Source organism: Arachis hypogaea, chromosome 7 (genome assembly GCF_003086295.3).
Source record: "Arachis hypogaea cultivar Tifrunner chromosome 7, arahy.Tifrunner.gnm2.J5K5, whole genome shotgun sequence".
NCBI lineage: Eukaryota > Viridiplantae > Streptophyta > Magnoliopsida > Fabales > Fabaceae > Arachis > Arachis hypogaea.
The window spans coordinates 3,694,254-3,715,846 of NC_092042.1; the positions used below are offsets into that span (position 1 = coordinate 3,694,254).

Below are 21,593 nucleotides of genomic sequence, written 5' to 3' on the forward strand. Positions count from 1 at the left end.
TGTTTAGTGGAAAAAGGTGAGCACTACCCTACCTTTTTTTTCAAGAGTGGAAATTTTTTTAAGAGTGGCTCCCATGCTTGATTATTATGATTTTGAATGGAGATCGTTGGACATACAAAATTTAAACCGTTTTTCATTAGCTTAATATCTTGCTTAAAAAGACAAGACCATAGATCATTTGAGCTAATTAAACAACATTTTCATAGTAAGATTCAATACTTAGTACTCTTTTGGTCATGCTAATTTGTTATATACAATAAATCAATAATTAAATTTCTCTCATGCCTTAAAACATTGTTTCACATGTCCCATGACAGAACAAAATTAAAGAGGATTTATACAAATCCATGAAATATAACATGATTTGTGACCCTTCCTTGTGATACATTAAAAGCAAATCTAGCTATGGTGTCAAGAAAATTCCCCAACCTTTACAACCAAGAAGAATAATTATTACATTCAACCAAGCCAGGCTTAACAAATAGATAAATATATGTTCTATGTATTGGCCTATTTGCAGAAAATAATGATAAAGGGAAAGAGGGAGAAAAGAAAGAAGCCCCCAAGTTATAAAAATCTCAGATTGAGGTAACAGAGTCTTCTTCACTGCCATCACTATCACTGCTACTACTACTTCCGCTACCGGTGCCACTTTCACTAGTTCCGCTTTCACTGCTACTGCTAGAACTAGATGTCTGCTTGTCCCTCCCCTCTGCGTTCACCTGAGCCCGGAGAGCTTCTGCAGCATTCGGTCCTTTGTCCACCTCGTCGCCGCTGTCATCCACATCGGCAATCTCATCGTCGGTGTGCGGGACATTCATGTCAAACCCAACATTATCTTTCTCTTCTTCAGACTTATTATCGTCTTCGGGTGTTGCACTACCAAATAGGTCTTCAATATCTATATCTTGATGTTCCTCAATATCATTTTTGGCAACTGGTGAGGTAGCAGAAATGCTAGGTGGTTCTGTAACTTCTGTTGGAAATTCGAATGGCCTCTTAGAACCAACTTTGAAGCCTGTCATGTGATAAGTACATCATCAAATTAACAAGAGCAGAAAAGCGAAAAAAGAGAATTGAAATGGAAAAAGAACTAAAAAGATAATCTAATACAAAGCTCAAGCTTTAAATATTAAAGTCATCTCACATTTTATCTTATCTAGGCTACCAGAAAATGAACCAATCTAAGAACTCAACACAAAGTACATCTCTGCAATTACAAAAGCCTTATTAACCATATCATGCATACCAGTATTCTCAGGTTCTCCAATGTCAATTCGTTCCACCTCAACCTGTCCAAAATAAAAATAACTGAAGGTATAAGGGAAATTGATGGGACAAGAGAAAAGTAAATGAAAAATTAACATGTCTGTTCACAAGATAAAAGAGAGTGTTCCTTAGGTACTTCAAATACATACATGTAGTGATGATTAAAGGGACTCGAGTCAACTACCAAAACTAAAATCATGCTAATAGATAGATAGATAGATGTTGAGCATTTACTGGTACTGCCTGAAATGTGTTCCTAACAGGAGGTGCTGGTTTTGTAGACTTCCCAACAGGGGATAACCGAGGATCCGAAGCTGGCCCAGCTGGAGCAGGCACTGCAGCAGTTGCAGCGGCTGCAGATTCACCGGGCATTCGCAGGTGCCGCAATTGCTTTACAGCCCTATGAAGCCGCTCCAGCCGAAGTGTCTGACCATCAAAGAAGAGTACAGCATCATTTTCCTTGTATTCCTCACTACTCCCCTCAAATGTCACCTTGGGTTTTCCTACTTGGTTGTTCTGAAATTCCACAGAAACCCTATTCTCTTTGGTCTTGCGTAGCAATCCCGGCTTACTCTTATCAACTGAAGCTGGCTTAAATTCATCTACACAAATGTCGAGTTATCCATAATTAGAACCCAAAATAGACATGAATAATGAAAAAGGGACATTAGTTAAATGTCAAAACCCAAAAGCATAAACACGACTCATTTCAAAATCAAGCATGAAAGTTCCCCCATACTAGACATGAAAAAAGAGGCAAAACATATACTTAACTACCATAGCCAGAGAAATATGAGGATTTAAAAGGGCTTTGCATTCAGTGACTTACATCGTAGAGTGCAGTATTTGTTAGAGGATTCATCTTTGAAGGAAGGGCCTAGGACAATGTCGTACCACCGATCAGAAGCAGGGGCAGTGTTAGGCTCTTCTTTAGCTTTGTTAGCCATGGAGGAGAACAGATTCAGCAACCTGCTGCAAGCCCATTTGGAACAACAAGTTAGAATTGAATTGAATTGAATTGAATTTGATTCATTTCAAAATAAACGAATCAGATAATTAAAAATTATATTCTAATGTCAGGAACATATGAAAATGGAAAAAAAAATTAAGAAACACGGAATTCAATTATATTGTTAATTTTGGTGCCCTGATAAGAAAGATAAACCCAATTAGAAGTAACAAACATGTATTATGTTTAGAATTGCGTTAAACAAATAGAGCCTAGCACAGATGCAATACAATACAGCAGAGAGAATGAAGCAAAGTTCCCAATTTTTTATTTGCAAAAGTAGGAATTAGCATTCACTACCTCAAACCGAAAGACCAATTTTCATGTGTCACAAAGAAAACATATATACACAATCATGGAAGAAGCTGAATAAGAAGAAGAGATTACACAAATTACACAACAAGGGTGAGTGGTAATGGGAGAGAAAGCGCGGTTGATTTGTTTGTTTTCCGTACCAGAAAATGTGCTGCGGAGAGGAATAGAGCGCCGCCGCGAAATGCTGGGTCCGACGGGGCCAGAGGGAGAAAGCGCGCGCCTTTTCTCTTCTCTGTTGTGACTTCCGTTTGTGGAAAGTTAGGGTTCAGTTCTGTGTCGTAAATTTGGGGATTTTTTTCAATCCTTTATTTTTTGGAAATTTTAAAAGAGGACATTTGACATATTGCTTAATAAGAAAATTAGAAACTCTAATTAGGATTGGCAATAATAATTAATAAACCTACGGGATCAAGCTCTTTTGAAAATTGAAACCAGAAAATTGGAAATTTTTCTGAAATAAATAAAAAGAATTAATATTTTTAATAATAAAATAACATAACATTATATTCCAAAAGAACAATTTTAAAAGACTTACAAAATTTATTATTTTTAACTAATAATAATATTTAAAATATAAATAAAAATATGTTATGAAATTATTAAATTAAAAAAATAGATTAATAATTAAAAAGACTAACTAAAAATAATAAATACTGTTTGTCTTAATTTTTTTTATTTAAAATTTATTTTTTTTGAATGATAAAAATTTCATTTTATTATGTTTAATACTCAATTTGACACTTAAAATTTGAAGTTGAATTCAGTTTGATCATTAAAAATTTAATAGACTCAAATTGGATTTTGGAATGTATCATCATAACTCACATTAACTCTTGAGTTAATTTCTGTTAACAACGTGTTAATTTAGTGTATTAATTTATTGTGATTTGAATTTTTCACCCATGTTTTATAGGATCAAGATTTATTAGAGTTTTAAAATTTTGATTGTTGCTCCAAAATTGCAAAATTTTTAAATTAAACTTGTTATTATCATCTTTACAAAAATATTCTAGAACCAATAAAATTTCTAAGAGATCTAATAGATTCTTAACAAGTTAACGTGTAAAATCAACTTATCATTTACAAAAAATCAACTCAAAAACTAACTTAAATTACTATTATAAATTTTAAAGACTAAATTGAATAAATTATAATTTTAAAAATTAATTTGAGCTCAACTCTAAATTTCACACTTTTATTTTTAAATTTGATAGGGGTAACTAATATTTTACTCATATAAGGTACTATTTGAATCAGATATTAAATTTAATATAAATTAACAAATAAATATTACGATTTGATTAGGATCATATCTAGAACTTACTAATATAGTAATATAAGATACTATTTGAATGAGATATTAAATTTAATATAAATTAGCAAATAAATATTATAATTTAATTTGATTTGATTAGGATCATATCTAGAGTTTACTAATATAAGTTACTAGTTGAAAATACACCATTTTTTTTAAAAGAATCTTTTTTATTAAAAAATTCTTCTTCATACCGCTAAATATAATAACAGGAAACACATATTTTATGATTTTAGTATTTGTTTAAATAATTGTTTTTAGTGCATGTTTGGACGCCATTATTTTGTTAAAAAAATATCTTTTTTCAATGAAAAAAGATCTTTTTTTATTTTTTAACATATTTAGCAAATTTCTAGTAGTAAAAGTAAAAGCACTAGTAAAATAAAAAAAGATCTTTTTTAAAAAGCTGTAATTTACATCTTTTTTTAAAAGATCTTTTTTTCTTAAAAAAAAGATGTTTTTTATATAATAAATAAACAAAAAAATACTTTTATATTGTTATACCCAAATATAATTGATAAATAAAAAGACCTTTTTACATAAGATATCCAAACATAAAATTACTTTTACTTCTCTATAAGATCTTTTAAAAAAAGATAATTCAAAAAAGATCTTTTCTTAAAAGCTCACCAAACAAACCCTTAATTTGACAGAGAAAATAGCAAATAAATTGTGCATGGCGGTTACAGTAGATGGATAGTAACTAGGAAAAGAAGACACTGACAGAAACCAATTTGTTTCATTGGTTCACTCTCTGAGGCAAAGGGACAGAGAAGGGAAAAACGATAATGGCGTCACAGTCACCGGCACCGCCGTCATCGGCGAGGTCACCACTCTCCGCCACAGCAACAGCATCTCCACTCCAACGGCTCTCCACATTCAAGACCCCTACCAGCGTCACCGCCCCAACCTCCCCTTCCTCCGCCCCCGCCACCTCCGCACTCGACTCATTTGCCTCCGACCCCGTTTTCTCCGCCTTCCTCTCCCCCTCCTTCTCATCCACCTCCTTTTCCTCCGCCGCACTCTCCTCCGGCTCCCCTGCCTCCACCGCCGAGAAGCTCCACCATGCCATCCGCCTCCTCGACAACCAGCTCCGCTCCGAGGTTCTCTCCCGCCACTCCGATCTCCTCGGTCAGCTCTCCTCCCTCCACCACGCCACCTCCGCACTCTCCACCATCCGATCCTCTCTCTCCTCCCTCAATTCCTCCGTTCGCCGCCTCCGATCCGAGCTCTCCGACCCTCACCGATCCATCGCCTCCGCAACTGTGCAGCTCAACAATCTCCACCGCACCTCCGAGCTTCTCCAGCACTCCGTCCGCGCCCTCCGGCTCTCCCGCAAGCTCCGCGATCTCGTTGCTGCTGCGCCAGATCCGGAGAAGCTCGATCTTGCCAAGGCCGCGCAGCTCCACGCGGAAATCTTGTCGCTCTGTGAGGAATATGATCTGGCTGGCATTGATGCCGTGGATGAAGAGCTCCGCTGGGTGAAGGAAACCGGCGATCGGCTCCGGAGCGAGGCTATGAAAGTTCTGGAGAGAGGAATGGAAGGTCTGAATCAAGCTGAGGTTGGAACTGGATTGCAGGTTTTCTACAACCTTGGTGAATTGAAGGTTACAGTGGAGCAGGTGATCAACAAATACAAGGGTTTAAGTGCCAAGAGTGTGAGTACGGCCTTGGATATGAAGGCCATATCGGGATCTGGTGGCGGCCGCGGCGGAGGGTTCGGTCCTGGCGGAATTAGGGGAAGTGGGACGCCGCAAATTGGAGGAGGGGCAAAGGCAAGGGAGGCACTGTGGCAGAGGCTTGGGAATTGCATGGATCAGCTGCATTCGATTGCCGTGGCAGTGTGGCATTTGCAGAGGGTGCTCTCGAAAAAGCGCGATCCATTCACCCATGTTTTGCTGCTTGATGAGGTCATTCAGGTATGGGTAATGGGAATAAATGTATTTTTGTGAATTTTTATGATCTTAGTAGAGGTAGCATTTACTCTAGAAATGATACTAGAGTGGTAGAATATCAGCTTGTAGAAGCACATGTAAGAATAGTAGATATCTTATGGAAGGTAGTTTGATGAATAGAGGTTGAGGAAGGCCTAGAAAAACTTGCCGCGAATTAGTTGAATTTAGATTTTAGTAGCTTGAATTTGGATGTGATTTTCTATAGGACATTATGTTGTTGTCTGGTTTATAGAGCTGTTTCTACCTGGTGGCACGATGCTTGGTTTTGATTGTTAGTTTGATTAAATTCTGTGTCTAATGTTTACTTGGACTGATAGCTTCTATATATGCTGGAATGATGATAGGTATGGAAGATAATATTCTGATTAATTTGGGTAGTGATACTTGAGAGGTCCATATATAATTAGTTAATTCCATTATGCGACAGATTCCCTTTTGCTTCTGTAAAATCCAGAGGTTTTCTCGGGTTAGTAGCTGAATTTAGGGGTTAGCCGTTAGCAAATTGAAGATGCTGCATTTGCAGATTTTACAAATGGTTTTGATGTGATGTTTAGTTATCGGATGGGAGCTATTCTTTTGTTTCTATACCGAGATGGAAGAAATGGATCATTGTTCCAGTTGAATGTAAATAAGTGAGTCAATTGCTATTGATTTGTATAGATTAGGCTGGATTATATCAGGATCGTATCGATTTTGGAACTCCACTCTCTATATATTCTTTGTGCAATGGAGAAATAGAGGATCAATAGTAGATGAACCAAGAAGTTGGATTGAATTTCTTTAAGATGCCTTTTACACATGGTTTTTCAAAAATTGTACAGCCATATTACTTTTGCAAAGATACAAACTCAATGGACTGGACATTTGGGGTTTTTAGAAATCAATATCTATATTTTGAAAGTATTGAGTTCCGAACTGGGACACTTTTTCACTCAAATTGTTTTGGTTTTACAATCATTTTCTCATTAACTGCTGTTTCGTAGGAAGGTGATCCCATGCTAACAGATCGAGTTTGGGAGGCCATTGCAAAGGCTTTTGCAAGCCAAATGAAGTCTGCTTTCACCGCATCAAGTTTTGTTAAGGAGATCTTTACAATGGGATATCCAAAGTTATATTCCATGATAGAGAACCTCCTTGAAAGAATTTCACGTGACACGGATGTCAAAGGAGTGTTACCAGCTATCAATTCAAGTGGGAAGGAGCAGTTAGTTTCATCAGTTGAAATATTCCAGACTGCATTCTTGGCTCACTGCTTGAGTCGCCTTTCAGATCTAGTGAATTCTGTATTTCCAATGTCAAGTCGTGGAAGCGTTCCATCAAAGGAACAAATATCAAGAATTATATCACGTATTCAGGAAGAGATAGAAGCTGTTCAGATGGATGCACGCTTAACTCTTCTTGTTTTGCGTGAAATTGGCAAGGTTTTAATTCTTCTTGCAGAACGTGCTGAATACCAGGTAAACCGAGGGGAAAAAGAAAGAGAGAGAAAAAAAAAGAACTTGTTATTGCATTTGAATAATTTTTTATTTTCTCAGAAAGTAATTGAATGCTAGCTTATGTTAAGTGTTCGATCTGTTCCTTTGTATGAAAGAATATTTGTTATAAGAAAAGAAGGGTCATAAAAAGATGGAAATTTATGTTAACTACAATTAGTTGGAACATTGTGAACTAAAATCATATTTACCAGTGGCTGATAATCGCATGTTCTTTCTGGTGACTTTTATGATTCATATCCAAACTCGATTGATGAAGTGGTCTAGTGCATGACAAGTTTTAACTTTAACTGTTGTGACAGATATCCACTGGACCTGAATCACGTCAAGTAAGTGGTCCTGCAACGCCGGCACAGCTCAAGAACTTTACGTTGTGTCAACATCTCCAAGAAGTTCATTCACGAATATCTTCTATGCTTAAAGGAATGCCCAGTATAGCTGCAGAAGTGTTGTCTGCTTCACTAGGTGCAATATATGGTGTTGCATGTGACTCGGTGACATCTTTATTCCAGGCAATGCTTGATCGTCTTGAGTCTTGCATATTGCAAATACATGATCAGAACTTCGGAGTGCTTGGGATGGATGCTGCCATGGACAATAATGCGTCACCTTATATGGAGGAGCTCCAGAAGTGCATTCTGCACTTCCGCAGTGAGTTTTTATCTCGCTTGTTGCCTTCCAGAGCTACTACAACTTCAGGAACAGAGAACATATGTACTAGGCTTGTCCAAAGTATGGCTTCCCGTGTTCTAGTATTCTTTATCCGGCATGCTTCTCTTGTCAGACCTCTTTCAGAATCAGGCAAGTTGAGGATGGCTAGGGATATGGCCGAGTTGGAGCTAGCCGTGGGCCAAAATTTGTTCCCTGTTGAACAACTCGGTGCTCCATATCGAGCTCTTAGAGCATTCCGTCCTCTTATTTTCTTGGAAACATCCCAGTTCGCATCGTCTCCTCTTCTTCAGGATCTGCCACCCAGTGTCATATTTCATCATCTGTATACCCGAGGTCCTGACGAATTGCAGTCGCCGCTGCAAAGAAACAAACTAACACCGTTACAGTATTCATTGTGGCTAGATTCTCAAGGGGAGGATCAAATCTGGAAGGGCATCAAAGCAACACTTGATGATTACGCATTAAATGTGAGAAGCAGAAGAGATAAGGAGTTCAGCCCTGTTTATCCTCTTATGCTTCAAATGGGTTCATCCTTGATTGAAAAGGTTCAGGCTAACCCAAATTCTTGATCCCGTAAATAATCTGTAGTCTTGTGAAATTGATTAAACCACACCAGTGACTTTGTGATTGCTGCTTGCAAGTTGTTGAGAAGGGTTTAGTTGCGGAAACATGAGGAAGAGGCATGCTAGTTTGGATAGAAAACATGATGTACAAAAAATTTTAGACGATTTAATAGCTGTTTTTTCCAATATATTTTTTGTTGAATTAATTTTTGTTGGCCAATCTTGAGTTTATTGATTATTTGTGATTGGTTGTATTAAATGTAGATAAGGTGGCAAACGGCTCGAAATATGTCGAATCGACCCGTTTAACCTGCCATAAGGGCACGCTGAGCTTAAAAAATGAACCCACCCGAAAAAGAAAACTTGCCTAACCCGTTTCGCTTAACTTGCGGACATGGGCAGGGTGGCGTAGGCAAGCCACCAGGCACTTGCCTAAAAGAGTTTAGACAATTTAATAGCTTTTTTTTATGATTCTTAAATTCATATTTCTTAGAAAGTCAGAATATAAATTGAACATGGATTGACTCCAAGGCTCTCATATATGAATTGGTTACTAATCATTCTAAACTTATAATACTCAATATCATGCCAATATTAGTCTGCTTTTAATATTGAATTTCGATAAAAATGCTTCTAACTTTTAACATTACCAAACTCTTAAATTCACATTCTTTTGAGTTTTATGATTTAAATTTACAATGAATTCTCGAAGTTGATTAGTTTACAAATTTCAGTTTTATATTTGGACAGTTGATGGTGCAACTCGACAGCCAATGCCAAAATTATACGTTTTAATACGAGAATGACAATGACATGAAAAAAAATAAAAAGAAAGAAAAAACAGTTTTTGGTTTTCACTCAGTTTGCAACATTTTATTATTATTATTTTGAATAAGAATGAAAGGTACGATTATTGGAATTTATATGGATATGTTAATGTTAATGCTACAATACCAAAATGTGAAAGGTATGAATAATATTTCAGTGTTATTTGAAATTCATTAGTGTCTGCGAAAAGAAAGCATTAGAAAAAATGAGAAAGGAGTGTCTTAGCGGTAAGAGTATGATCTCATTAAGACAACAACCTCATTATTTTTAATCTAATTAATTTCCTTTTGTCTAATTCTGTCACTGTACAGATGCTACTAGTTATAATGAAGAATAATTAATATATTTTTCCTTATTTTATGTTAATTGATAACTTGAATAGTAAGCTGCGTGCCCTCCATGCCCATCTACTTCATTCCATATATATCTCATTATTAAACGTCATTGTTATTTGAAAAAAAAAATTAATTTATATATTATTTTATTATATTCTATTTAATTTCGGTTGAATATGATTGAAATTTTGAACTTCTAACATCATCAGTTTATAATCGGTCTAATTTTTAGAATCTTAATTATTTGAAAAACTCTGGCCGTTGGACAATATTTATATTTGGATTTGTTAAGTACAAAATACATAATTTTTTTAAGAGTAAGGTTACAATTACTCAATTAGGTCTCTAGTTGATCTCAAATTAAATAGCCTCTTGAAAAAAAATATTAATTAGATCTTTTAAGATAACGAACAGTGAATATAATAACTCATCAAGTAAAACTTAACGGATACTTATATATATGTCTATTTATCGAAGATCGTTATAGAAATAACAATTTTTAGAGTAAAATTTTACGTGTTTTATTGGGATTCATAGTAAACAAATAGCAATCGATGAGAGTTTTATAAAAACTCAAAAGATAAAGAATGCTTTGCTGTCTAAAATAACATCGTTCGCATGTTCATGTAATAGAAATGGGACGCGTCACTGTAGATAATTGAACACATGAACAATTCTATTTTGTGTCGCACTATCTATTGACAGAAGAGCATAACGTGTCCCTATTTACTATCGTGGAGGACCTAATTGATATATTTTTTGTAGAGATTAATTAATCCGAAGTCGAAATGTTCAGAAAACTAATTATCACTTTCCTTTAAAACAAAAAACAAAAAAACAAAAACACTAACTTCAAATTTCAAAACCATCTCATTGAATTGACCTATATCCACATCTCCATGTAAAAACAAAACTCAGTACAAGCATTAATTTAAGGAAATAAATGAATGGAAATTTCAGCATCTAATGCTTTTATTGTCTTGTTGCATGTTACAGTTCTCACCTCCCTCATACATATCTATCTATCTTTACATATTTATACACACACCTCTTCCTTGAATTCTCCGAGAGATTGTAGTTGATTCCAAGGGTGCCAGTTGTATCATAGAATTTCACATTGGAATCATCATCATGGTTAAGAATTTAAACAAAAAATCTTCACACAAACTGTCCAAGAATCATGAGAGACAACAACAACAATTGAAAAGCTTGATCAATGTTTTGAAGCCAAAGGTGTACATCACTGACACCTCAAGCTTCAAGCAGTTAGTTCAAGAACTCACTGGCATCAACAATGGAAGTTCAAGTTCAAGTTTTGAACAAACCATTATAGGTTCTGAGGTTCAAAGAAATCATCCTGATAGTGATACTAGCTTTGAAGCTTCAGTGGAAACTGAAGCAACAACAAATTCACCTTCTGAGTTATGTTATAGTGCAGTTCCAATCTTGAATGATGAAGAATTTGATCAAGTTTGCAATCAGATGATGTTTATGGAAGATGTATTCTTAGAAAACACCATAGCTAGTACTCAAAATCCTGTTCCTTTTTCGACATATCAGAATCTCGAGTCACTACTTTTTGATGTTGAACCAACTCATCAGTTCTACAATTCTTATGAACAGATTGATCAAGGTGTCAGCATATATGACTACGAGTTGTCCGGACTACTATGAACAAGAAATGTTTGAAGTGCGAGTTGGCTTGATAGATCAAGAATGGAAAAGCTTAAAAATGATGAGATTTTGTTTCTTTATTTATCTTTCATGTTTATACCTTGTATATCAGAGAATGTTACTGTTTTCTATGTATATACTTATGTATATAGTAACATATTGGCCCCTTTTTTTCATTGATGTATATGATTCTGGAATTTTGGCTTTGATGAACAAAAGAAAACTTAATGAAATTAAATCTTTTCAGTGAAATGAAGTGAATAAGGTTATTAAGAACAGCTTATGATGTAATGTAATGTAATATTCTTTAATATTTATGTCATCAACTTCATCCTTATCTTTTCTTATTTGTATTGAATGAGAAAAAGGATAGAATATCAATTAAATGAAAATCAAGAAAACTTAATTGTTACTATATAATATATAAGTCTGTTTAATACCTTCATTTTTTGAAATTCTTGGTAATTAAAACATGTCATTACACAAACCATATCAGAGTAAATCCAATGTTACCATGGCTTTCCATGAGTTGATTGTGAAGATCTAAATTTGCTCAAGAATCTGCTGTTATGGATAGCGAGTCGAAGAACTGCATCACTCGACCAGCATTGCTCTAAGCCACAAGCCTTTATGAGATTATTGGCCAGGGTAATAGAAGGTGGAATGAACAAATTTGTTACTTGCACATCAAGTTTCCTATTCTCTGCATCCTTTGACCTCCATTGTTCCAGGCCATGAAATTTCTGTTTCTCCTTGAAGGCGAAAAACAACTTTGCCGCGATTTGCACATTTAAAGGATCATCAGTGCTCTCCCTATCAACCATATTCTCTTGTATGACAGGAACTGATTTCGCCACTCGAGAACTTACACTTGAAGTCTTCTCTGCATTATTGCTGTCTTGAAGTCTTGGATTAAACAAATGTGCTAATTCGCAAGAACTCGAATATAGATACCGAAGTTGTTGACTTATGAATTTGCTACTATGGATAGCTTTCTGAAATTCTGCATCACTTGAAAACCATTGTTCAACTCCTTGAACCCCAAGAAATTTCAGTTTCTCCTTGGAGACAATGAAGAAATCTTCTGATGTTTGAGCATTTGTAACATCAATGTTCTCCTTGTAAATCATCTTCTCTCCTACACCATACAGATGATGAACCCATTTGGCTGCTCCGGAAACAGAATCCTTCAAACCAGACAACAGAAGAATCTTGTCTGCATTGTTGGCGATTCGAGCCTTTGTATTTGAAGGAAACAATGATTTGAATCTATTCCAAATTTGGCTGACTAGAATTTCGCCACTCGAGCAAAACATATGATGAATACTATTCCAATACCAAAGAAATTCTGCCTTTTCTGCAATACCACTGAGACTCATTGAAAGCAAAACAGAAGATGGATCGAATAAACGATAAACTTCCTTGGGTGAGATAGCATATAACAATCTAAGTTGCTGACTTGTGAGTTTGCCATTATGAATAGCCTGTTGAAGTTCTACATCACTTGGCCACCATTGTTCCAAGCCGTGAGCCACAAGAAATTTCAGTTTTTCCTTGTAGACTACAAAAAACTCTGTAGGAACTGAAAAGAAAGAATCTTTCAAGCAAGATAACTGAGGTGTCCAATTCTCCAAGCATACAATATACTGAAGATTATTCCTCAATAGCGAAATAGATTTCGGATAAAGTAAACATGTTACTTTTAAAAACGAAGCAGCATCTAAAGATCTAAGTTGCCTCCTCATGACTCTAGTGCTGTGAGCATCACTTGACCACCATTGATCTAGGCCATGAGCCTCAAGCCATTTCTGATTTTCTTTTGAAACAACATACAACTTCGCCGCAATTTCTCCATCCGCAGAGCTTGTATTGTCCTTTTCGGTGTTCTTCACTCCTATGCTACCATCAGGATCAACATAAAAGCTGCAAATCAAGTCATTTTCATTGACATACAGATGAGGAACAAATTTGTCCACCCGAAAACTGGAATCCATCAAGCCAGATAGATAAGGTATCCTACTGATCAATTGTAATCTAGCACTCTTCTCTTCATCATTGCTGATTTCAACTTTGCTATTTGACACCAGCATAGATTTAAGCATGTTCCACACATATTCTGCATATTCTCTAGTATTTTCAAGACTCAAGGCTAGTGAAACAGAAGGTGGATTAAACAAATGTGCTTCAACATAAATCCCTTCTTGTGCTAGTTCCTTTCTCAATTGAAGAGCAAATCCAGCACCCAAGGAATGTCCTGCAATAATCACATTCCGGCTTCCATATTCATCACAAAGTGATCTTAATGCATCCATAGCTACTTTGAACCTAGAAGAGCCCTTCAAGCTTTCTAAGAAGAGAAAGCGAAGGTCATCTTCGAAATCTCTTATTATTGTATGCCTTTTGATTAATGTTCCTCTGAGTGCTAAAACAGCTTTGGGGGTACCAAGAGGCCTAATTAGCACCGAGTCTTCCAATGCTGCAGATCGATCCCATTCGAATATTGCTCCGAAAATGGATCCATCTCTTTCATCAATCAATGTCTTTGTGAGCTTGTACTTGAAGGGAATCAACCACTTTGGAGCCAAAGCATTCTCTTGTGTTCTGTTATCTTGTCTATCAACTTCGAGTGCGTAAGCTGCCCGTGTAAAGCAGGATATGGCAGCTTGTTTATAATATTCATCCTTCCTATGTCCATAAAACAATCATTAGCACCATACTTACATGTAAGAATGTGATTAATTTTAATTTAGGATGACAAATGAAGAGTAAAGAATGTTCCCTTTGTTAATGAAAACAAGAAAAACTTTGGAAATTAAATGAATATTAGAAACAACCAGAAACATCTACTAAATAAGAAAAGGCTAAAATAGTAACAAATACGCAAAGTCAGAAACTTTGGAAACCCATTTGGTAAAGTTTGCAACTTTACATTCATATATCACAACCAGTTTGCTGCTAAGATTTTATGAACTGGTCATCAAAACAGAAACCATGCATGCTACTAGTATAGATCTCTCTCTCCACACATATCTAAGGCAGTTAGTTATACACTGACCAAGTGGAATTGAAGTTGTTTCTCCAATTAAGCGAAGGCAAGTTCTCAGGGCCAGAGACATGAAAAGCATATTTGGGATCTTCATGGTTTGCCATCAACAGAAGTTAAGAATCCAGACACTGTTTGTTTCTTGATTGAGTTGCTGACACAGTGATGCTGTAAAGCCCTCCTTTGTGTAAAAGTGCTAATTTTCCATTGTAGAAACTTAACCACAGTAAATGGCAAGGAAAGGGTAAAGCAAAACAAGAATGTAGACTTTATTAGACTGTCCATTTGAAAAGTAGCAGAAGCTATTTTTTCTGACTTTTGAATTATAAAAAGTCACGGTACGCATATTTGATATTATTTTAAAAAAAAATTAACTTTTGAAAAAGTTAATTCGTAACTTTTTGAAAAAAGAAGAAATATATGACTTCTTCTCATCGATAAGTTATTCTATCATTTTCCTTAAAAAAATACCTCAAAACAAAGAAAAATCTACATTCTTGGTTCTGTAAAAAATACTGGAAATACGGCCGCCCACCACCATTTTCAACCAAGGTTCCATCTGCTAGAAGCATTGGTCTTTCACCATCAATTTCATGTAATGATTTATTTGCTGAAAATATTGACCCTCCATCAATATTTTAAAGCAATGTTCCATCTGAACCACCTATTGCATATATTCTTTCAAGTTTTTTTTAATCATTTTATCACTCTATTTATATTATTAAATTTGTATTTAACATTATGTATGGTATAAAATCTCAATTTTAATTTTATTTTTTTCCATGTGATTTTATTTTTATAAAGCTGCTATTATTTTTATAGTTAGTTATAGCAAGTTCTTTACCCCAATAAAATAGAAGGAAATTATAATAGAAATAAAAAATAAAAAACAGTAATAAAATATACATTGACACACATTTTACATTTATTTTTTATTTTTATCTACCATATCATACACAATAAAACAGCAAACACTAACTACACAATAATTTCTTTGGCATTGTCATCAAGATTATTGTGAATTAAAATTTTATTACTATTTACCACATACAAGAACACCGTTATGGGTGAAGATGAAGTAGAAGAACCAGTTTTTACTTAAAAAATGGAACTAATAAGAGAGCAAATAAAGAATTAATTGCCTAAACAATTGTAATATTAGTAATTAGATTATAGAAAATCAACATTCAATATTGAAAAGTATTTGTTATTATCATTGTTTTAATATTTATTTTTTGTGAAAAAAAATGTATTTTTTAAGTTATTTATCCAAACGCTACAACTTTAAAATAAGTACTTCTATAGCTAAAAATCCAAATACAAAATAACTTATTTATAAGATACTATTAATAAAAGTTATTATATTTTAAACTTTTTTTTTCAAAAAAATTTATTTAAGTTGTTTATCTAAACTGAACCTTAGTTGAGTGGACTTTTCTATCTTTCATGCGAAAAGTCTTTGTTTTATAGCCAAATAATCGCACTAATGTCTCTGTAATTATCCTGTTCATAACTAGCATACTATAATGTATCATAAACTGTATTCATAATTGTTTGTTTCTGTACATACTTTATTAGTAACTATATTTTTAGAAAATGGGTATTTAAGTTAGAAAGAATGCCTAATGAATATGAGAAATTAATATTAAATATCTAGACCCTTTATTTGTGTTGATATTACTTTATTGAAAAAAATTCTCTAAAATGAAAACCTTAGACCTTAGTACAGTAATAAAGTGATAAATCAATTACTATTGAATTTATAATTTTTTCATAATAAATAAGTTCTATCTTAGTTAAAAGGTAATTAGACCTTCACTTTTTAGCTTTGTCAACAACCAAAATTAAAGAAAGTTAGAAACAAAATACCATTGCTCTTAGCATATGATACTTCATGATAAATAAGGCATTTTATTTGTGGCATGGCAATATGTTGAAAAAAGCATTATATGCTCTAGAAAGTAGAATCTTTGCACAAAATTATTCTCCATTTTTAACATTATGGGAGGCTAAAAAAATAATAAAATAAAAGCAGTGAGCCTTATAAAAAACTTAAAATATCCTCAAGTAGTAATCTAGTATAATTATAAAACTTTTGCTAAGTTAAAAAGAACAAGTTACAAAACTTGAATTAAGAATGAACACAAAATCAGGTTGTTATTAAGATTGAAAATGATTTACTTCAGCTTAAAATCTGGATTATTACACTGGTTTTATCAGTGTTACTTGTGAAGGAGTAACATGGTATAGAGACCTAAGTTGCCTGCTAATGACTTTGCTATTCTGAATAACTTGCTGAAGTTCTGCATCACTTGACCACCATTGTTCCAATCCATGAGCCTCAAGAAATTTCTGTTTTTCCTTTGACACAACAAACAACTTCGCTGCGATTTGCGCATTTGTTTTACTGAGATTCTCCTTGCTGCTGATCTTCACTGCCGTGCCATCAGGGTCAGTATAAGAGCAACATATATAGTCATTGCTGTTGATATAAAGATTTGGAACCCATTTTCCGACAGCAACACTATCCTTAGAACCAAAACTAGGTAGTCGAGGCATCCAACCCTTTGACAAAGCTATGCTCGATGTGTTTGTGTTTGTGTTTGTGTTTGTATTAGTCTTATCTCCTTCAGTGCTTGCCTGTGCTTCGCCGCTCAAAGGAAGCATAGATTTAAGCCTATTCCAAACAAATTCCGCTTTGTTGCCAAGATTTCTGAGACTCATGGCTAGTGAAAGAGAAGGTGGATTGAACAAATGTGTCTCCACATAAATCCCCTCTTTTGCTAGCATCTTTCCAACTTGAAGAGCAAATCCAGCCCCCAAGGAATGCCCTGCAATACATACATTACTTCTTCCATGCATGTCACAAACCGATTTCAGTACCTCCAAAGCTACCTTAAACCTGACAGAGCCTTTCAAGTTTTCCCAAGCAAGAAAGCGGAGGTCATCTTCAATGTCTCGCCGCATCGTGGGGCTTTTGAGTAATGTTCCTCTGAGTGCTAAAACAGCTCTTGGGGCACCACTAGGTCTCATTACAATCAAGTCGGCCCGTGCTGCGGATCGATCCCATTCGAATATTGCACCAAAAATTGACCCATCTCTTTCATCAATCAAGGTTTGTGTGAGTTTGTACTTGAAGGGAATCCACCAATTCGGAGCTAGAGCATTTCCATTTGTTCTGTTCTCCTGCCTATCAAGTTCAAGCAAGTAAGTTGCTTGTATAAAGCAGGCAATGACCGTTCGCTTGTACTTCTCATCCTTCCTATATGCAAAAATAAGATCCATCAGCAACATACACATCAAACAAGTGCTAAAAAGTTTCATCAGATTTATTATGGCAAATGAAGCTAATATGAAATTAAATATAGCTAGGTCAAAATTAACAATGAAGGCTTCCACATAATATGGAACCACTTTCTTTTCTACATAAGCTAAGAAGTTAAGATTATTTATAGTTCCAAGTCAACTAGTAAAGCAAAATCTTCATTGCAGCTAAAATTCAAGAAAATTTGATTATGGAAAAGCCCTTAAGTTCTGTAATTTAGATCTCTAATTAAATATCCAATCAACCCTGCTAATAAACTATGCTATATTATCTTAGCTTATATATCTCATTTTCATGCTAGATCCTTCAATAAAAAAACAGTAACCTAAAGAACCCTACATACAGATTAGGTAAAAAGTACAGAACTTTACACTCATATGTCACAACCCATTGTGCCAAAATCTTCAAAATCAATACTTTAAACAAGAAAAAAAAAAAAACAAAGTTGTTCTCTTTCAAATGCCCAACAAAAAAGTAGCAAACTTTTCACCCCAAACCTCAAACATAAACAAATTGTACCCTACAAATCACCAAATCCATAAATGAAAAAAGCAAAATTCATGAAAAATTGAAATGGGGTTGTTGGTGTTATCGTTTACCAAGTAGAATTGATGAGGTCCTTCCAGTTAAGAGTGGTCAAATTTCTTGGGCCAGAGACATGAAAGGCGTAAGGGTGAGCTTCTTCACTGCGTTTTGCCATCAACAATTGGTAGCAAAAAAACACCAACTCACCCTCAATGATTCTTAGTTAAAGTAGTAACCTTTGCATGGTGATGATGCAATGAAACTGAAGAAAAACAATTAGCAATGAGAAAGAGAGAAATAGTAGCTTGCATATATGGGGAACAAAAGTGGTGCCAAGTTTCTTTTCCTTTTCCAATGTGGAAGCTTGGTGGCAAAAGTTGGCAACTTGGTATCGAATTCAACATTTTTTTTAATTTTTTCCTCAACGAATAATATAAAGGCACTGTTCATAATCATATCTTTCGGATCGAACCATTGGTCCATGACGAATGGTTGGTTCTCAAATCTCAATGCATGTATGTAAGCAATGCTACGCTATCTATTCTTTTTAGAATTTTTTTTTATTAAAGATACTTGTTAAAGTTACCTGTAATAACAAAAATTTAAGTACAATATTTTTCTATTAATCACTTTAACTGTTTTTGACTTTTTGTTAGTTAAGGTTAGTAATGTGAAAGATTTATATAGAAAAATTATTAAATTCAAGTTTTTAATGTATAAGTTATGCATTTGTTAAAATAATTTAAAATTTCTTATTAATAATAATTTTCAAAGAATAATATTAAAAAATTAGTAAAATTTATTATTTTTAATAATTAATTAGCTAATAATATTTAAAAATATTAATTAAAAATATATTATTAGATTATTAGACTAAAAATATTGGTAAATATAAAATAAAATTACTAACTCTTAAACTTTTTTTCATTTTCAAATATACCTTAAATATCCGTAATACTAATAACAAAATTCATATAAGTTTTGTATAATAATTTGTCATATGTTGTTGATTTTTTTTATCATTAATTTGGATCCCATCCTATTTGGCTTCTTCATCAAGGATAAAAATTCACATTATATAACAAAGTATTATTTGGTAAAAAATCCTATTTTTGTTTATCATTAGATTGTTATATTTTTCTAGAATTTTTTAGCAACGCACGAAAATCCATTTTAATTATAAGAACATAATTTACAAATGTTTAAATTACTTAGGAATTTTGTTTCACTATTTCGTCGTAAAATAAATAATAAACTCTTTTTTCGTCTCTTAAAATATAAGTTTTGAATAAACTACTAAAAATCTCTTCAAATATCTATTAACAAAAAAAAAACTTTCAATTTATGATAACAACAAAAATATTTTTAAAATATTAAAAAACACTAAAAATACTTAAATATTATCATTTATCACTTCAGTCATTTTTGTTAAAAAAGACATTTTTTATATTTGAATACTTTTATTTTTAAATATGTTATTGTTATTTAATCATTATCGTAAATTAAGAATATATTTTGTCAACAATTAAATTATTCAGCCAGATATTTTACTAATTTCCCCTTAATAATTAATAAACTTCAAATTTTTGTTGTTTTAAACCTTTAAGAAATATGAAGAGCAACTACGGCTAGAAAAACTAGAAACCTCTACTTTAGTCCATAAATATTATTTGTGGCGGTTATTCTCTCCCTTTGGCATTTGATGAATTAAAATACTTTTAACTAAAAAAATGCAAACCTCACACATCAAAAAACCAAAACACAGTGATGTTTGTTGTTAAGTTCTCATGAAGCAAGATTCCATGGCTTTGAATATTACCACCACTGCTTCTCTTCATCCAAAACCTTCCTTTGTCACAAGAAAACATAACAACCTCATCAAATTCTACCATCCTTCTTCTTTCATCAGAACAAGTGCTCAATCAGAAAGAACTGACACTGGAGTTTCAGAGGAGGATTCTTCTTCTGGTATCTCAATTATTACTAATAAAATTTATGTCAATTATGATGTTTGTATAATTATAATTATAGTTACTGTGTATTTAAATTAAATTCTTATATATTTTCAAAGTTTAGATTTTTATTAATGGGAAATTAACTGATATGATTTTTGGGGAACCCTGTTTTTTGTTATGAATGCTTAGGAACTTTGTCTTCTTCTCGTGCACAATTGGATCTTTTAGATCAACTTACATCTACAAGCTCAATACCTCTCAATGGTAAGTAACTAACTATACTTATTACTCATCATTCTCTTCATTGTCATGCCACTAGAGGAGTGGAATGTTTTTATATTTCTGGAAATTTTGCATTGAAAAATCATGTTGAAGTAAGATTTTTAGTGGAAAATTTCAAATATTCTTTGGATGATGAAGTTGAGCAGAAAGCTAAGAGTGTTACATTTGAAATCATAGGAGCAACTTCAATGGAGTGCTTTTGGTGTTTCAAATCTGACATGTATTGGAAGTGGATGGTTTTTAAATTTCACTTTGCATTAGAGATGATTGATGAAATGAGACTGGTCTCAATATGAAGAGACGATTTTACTTTGGTAGAGAAACAATTCAATTCTGTCACCTTGTATGAAGTTTAAATTGAATTAAAACCAAATATTAGAGTGACAAATCTCATATTTAGTCTCAAATCACTTTTTATGACATATGATTCCACAAATACTGATATGGTATTTTGCAAAACTCAAAATGAAATTGAACTGAAACCAAGTATTGGAGATGTTCTAAGATTTAAAATGACCATGATTTTGCCATACTACTAAAAACATGAATCTGTAGCACCTTGCATTGTTGGTTTAACAAGTATGCAAACATTTTTGGTTTCTAGGATATGAGAGTGATGGCGGCTCGCGCAAGCTCACGATCCGCGAGCAGCTTGCTCAACTAGTTGGAGAAAGGGATGATGATTTCACCATACTCCTAGGCAAGAAAAACTTGAAGAAAGTGAGTGCAAAGTTCTTAACCATTTCACAAAGGAGAAATATCAGGAGACAAAACTACCTAAATGAAGTGTCTCAGAGAAATGATTCAGTATTCTTTGCAACCATAGGAGCATTTGTGCTTCTCCCACCACTTATAATACTAGGAATTGCTATATTAACCGGTTATGTACAGCTTTTTCCTTGACACATATAGATATATATAATCTATAAATGATGATTACTCCAAATTCTTAGTTTTTAAGTTATTTTATAGTGTTCTATATATGGTGTCTGTCATAGGAATAATTTTTGTTTCAAGTGATTTTAGGAGTAACAC

The 21,593-nt window shown here is 33.8% G+C and overlaps 5 protein-coding genes across 7 annotated transcripts; 2 read left to right on the top strand and 3 right to left on the bottom strand.

Annotated features, from left to right (window-relative positions):
• Positions 1-243: 243 nt before the first annotated feature.
• Positions 244-2,947, bottom strand: LOC112702051 (uncharacterized). 3 transcript variants are annotated; one of them, XM_025752920.3, is made up of 5 exons: positions 2,734-2,947; positions 2,099-2,241; positions 1,504-1,871; positions 1,250-1,292; positions 244-1,018 (listed from the first exon to the last, which is right to left on the bottom strand). In XM_025752920.3, exons 2-5 carry the CDS (start codon positions 2,214-2,216, stop codon positions 579-581), a joined length of 969 nt encoding a protein of 322 aa, XP_025608705.1. In that variant the 5' UTR covers positions 2,217-2,241; positions 2,734-2,947; the 3' UTR covers positions 244-578. The 3 variants fall into 3 exon arrangements, with proteins under 3 accessions (XP_025608705.1, XP_025608706.1, XP_025608707.1); XM_025752921.3 differs by having other exon boundaries at positions 2,099-2,238; positions 2,734-2,907; XM_025752922.3 differs by having other exon boundaries at positions 2,666-2,893.
• A 1,614-nt stretch (positions 2,948-4,561) lies between these two features.
• Positions 4,562-8,811, top strand: LOC112702052 (conserved oligomeric Golgi complex subunit 5). Its single transcript, XM_025752923.3, has 3 exons — positions 4,562-5,827; positions 6,847-7,320; positions 7,659-8,811. Exons 1-3 carry the CDS (start codon positions 4,697-4,699, stop codon positions 8,595-8,597), a joined length of 2,544 nt encoding a protein of 847 aa, XP_025608708.1. The 5' UTR covers positions 4,562-4,696; the 3' UTR covers positions 8,598-8,811.
• A 3,003-nt stretch (positions 8,812-11,814) lies between these two features.
• On the bottom strand, positions 11,815-14,749 carry LOC112702053 (uncharacterized). The gene is made up of 2 exons (XM_025752924.3): positions 14,484-14,749; positions 11,815-14,113 (listed from the first exon to the last, which is right to left on the bottom strand). The coding sequence occupies exons 1-2, from the start codon at positions 14,576-14,578 to the stop codon at positions 11,938-11,940; spliced, it is 2,271 nt and encodes a 756-aa protein (XP_025608709.1). The 5' UTR covers positions 14,579-14,749; the 3' UTR covers positions 11,815-11,937.
• A 1,853-nt stretch (positions 14,750-16,602) lies between these two features.
• Positions 16,603-18,871, bottom strand: LOC112702054 (GDSL esterase/lipase At4g10955). The gene is made up of 2 exons (XM_025752925.2): positions 18,396-18,871; positions 16,603-17,733 (listed from the first exon to the last, which is right to left on the bottom strand). The coding sequence occupies exons 1-2, from the start codon at positions 18,494-18,496 to the stop codon at positions 16,674-16,676; spliced, it is 1,161 nt and encodes a 386-aa protein (XP_025608710.1). The 5' UTR covers positions 18,497-18,871; the 3' UTR covers positions 16,603-16,673.
• Positions 18,872-19,925: 1,054 nt separating this feature from the next.
• LOC112702055 (uncharacterized) lies at positions 19,926-21,504 on the top strand. The gene is made up of 3 exons (XM_025752926.3): positions 19,926-20,289; positions 20,466-20,540; positions 21,163-21,504. The coding sequence occupies exons 1-3, from the start codon at positions 20,109-20,111 to the stop codon at positions 21,459-21,461; spliced, it is 555 nt and encodes a 184-aa protein (XP_025608711.1). The 5' UTR covers positions 19,926-20,108; the 3' UTR covers positions 21,462-21,504.
• The last annotated feature ends 89 nt before the right edge of the window (positions 21,505-21,593 follow it).

What these genes read in the sequence shown, in the direction of transcription:
- LOC112702051 (XM_025752920.3), bottom strand. Translation starts at nt 2,216, where the DNA reads ATGGCTAACAAAGCTAAAGAAGAGCCTAACACTGCCCCTGCTTCTGAT. An exon ending in CAAATACTGCACTCTACGAT is followed by an intron (nt 1,872 to 2,098) that starts GTAAGTCACTGA and finishes ACATTTGTGTAG; the next exon opens with ATGAATTTAAGCCAGCTTCA. An exon ending in ACACATTTCAGGCAGTACCA is followed by an intron (nt 1,293 to 1,503) that starts GTAAATGCTCAA and finishes TATTTTGGACAG; the next exon opens with GTTGAGGTGGAACGAATTGA.
- LOC112702054 (XM_025752925.2), bottom strand. Translation starts at nt 18,496, where the DNA reads ATGGCAAAACGCAGTGAAGAAGCTCACCCTTACGCCTTTCATGTCTCT. An exon ending in GACCTCATCAATTCTACTTG is followed by an intron (nt 17,734 to 18,395) that starts GTAAACGATAAC and finishes TTTTGCATATAG; the next exon opens with GAAGGATGAGAAGTACAAGC.
- LOC112702053 (XM_025752924.3), bottom strand. Translation starts at nt 14,578, where the DNA reads ATGGCAAACCATGAAGATCCCAAATATGCTTTTCATGTCTCTGGCCCT. An exon ending in AACAACTTCAATTCCACTTG is followed by an intron (nt 14,114 to 14,483) that starts GTCAGTGTATAA and finishes TTATGGACATAG; the next exon opens with GAAGGATGAATATTATAAAC.
- LOC112702055 (XM_025752926.3), top strand. Translation starts at nt 20,109, where the DNA reads ATGAAGCAAGATTCCATGGCTTTGAATATTACCACCACTGCTTCTCTT. An exon ending in AGAGGAGGATTCTTCTTCTG is followed by an intron (nt 20,290 to 20,465) that starts GTATCTCAATTA and finishes ATGAATGCTTAG; the next exon opens with GAACTTTGTCTTCTTCTCGT. An exon ending in AAGCTCAATACCTCTCAATG is followed by an intron (nt 20,541 to 21,162) that starts GTAAGTAACTAA and finishes TTTGGTTTCTAG; the next exon opens with GATATGAGAGTGATGGCGGC.
- LOC112702052 (XM_025752923.3), top strand. Translation starts at nt 4,697, where the DNA reads ATGGCGTCACAGTCACCGGCACCGCCGTCATCGGCGAGGTCACCACTC. An exon ending in TGCTTGATGAGGTCATTCAG is followed by an intron (nt 5,828 to 6,846) that starts GTATGGGTAATG and finishes GCTGTTTCGTAG; the next exon opens with GAAGGTGATCCCATGCTAAC. An exon ending in CAGAACGTGCTGAATACCAG is followed by an intron (nt 7,321 to 7,658) that starts GTAAACCGAGGG and finishes CTGTTGTGACAG; the next exon opens with ATATCCACTGGACCTGAATC.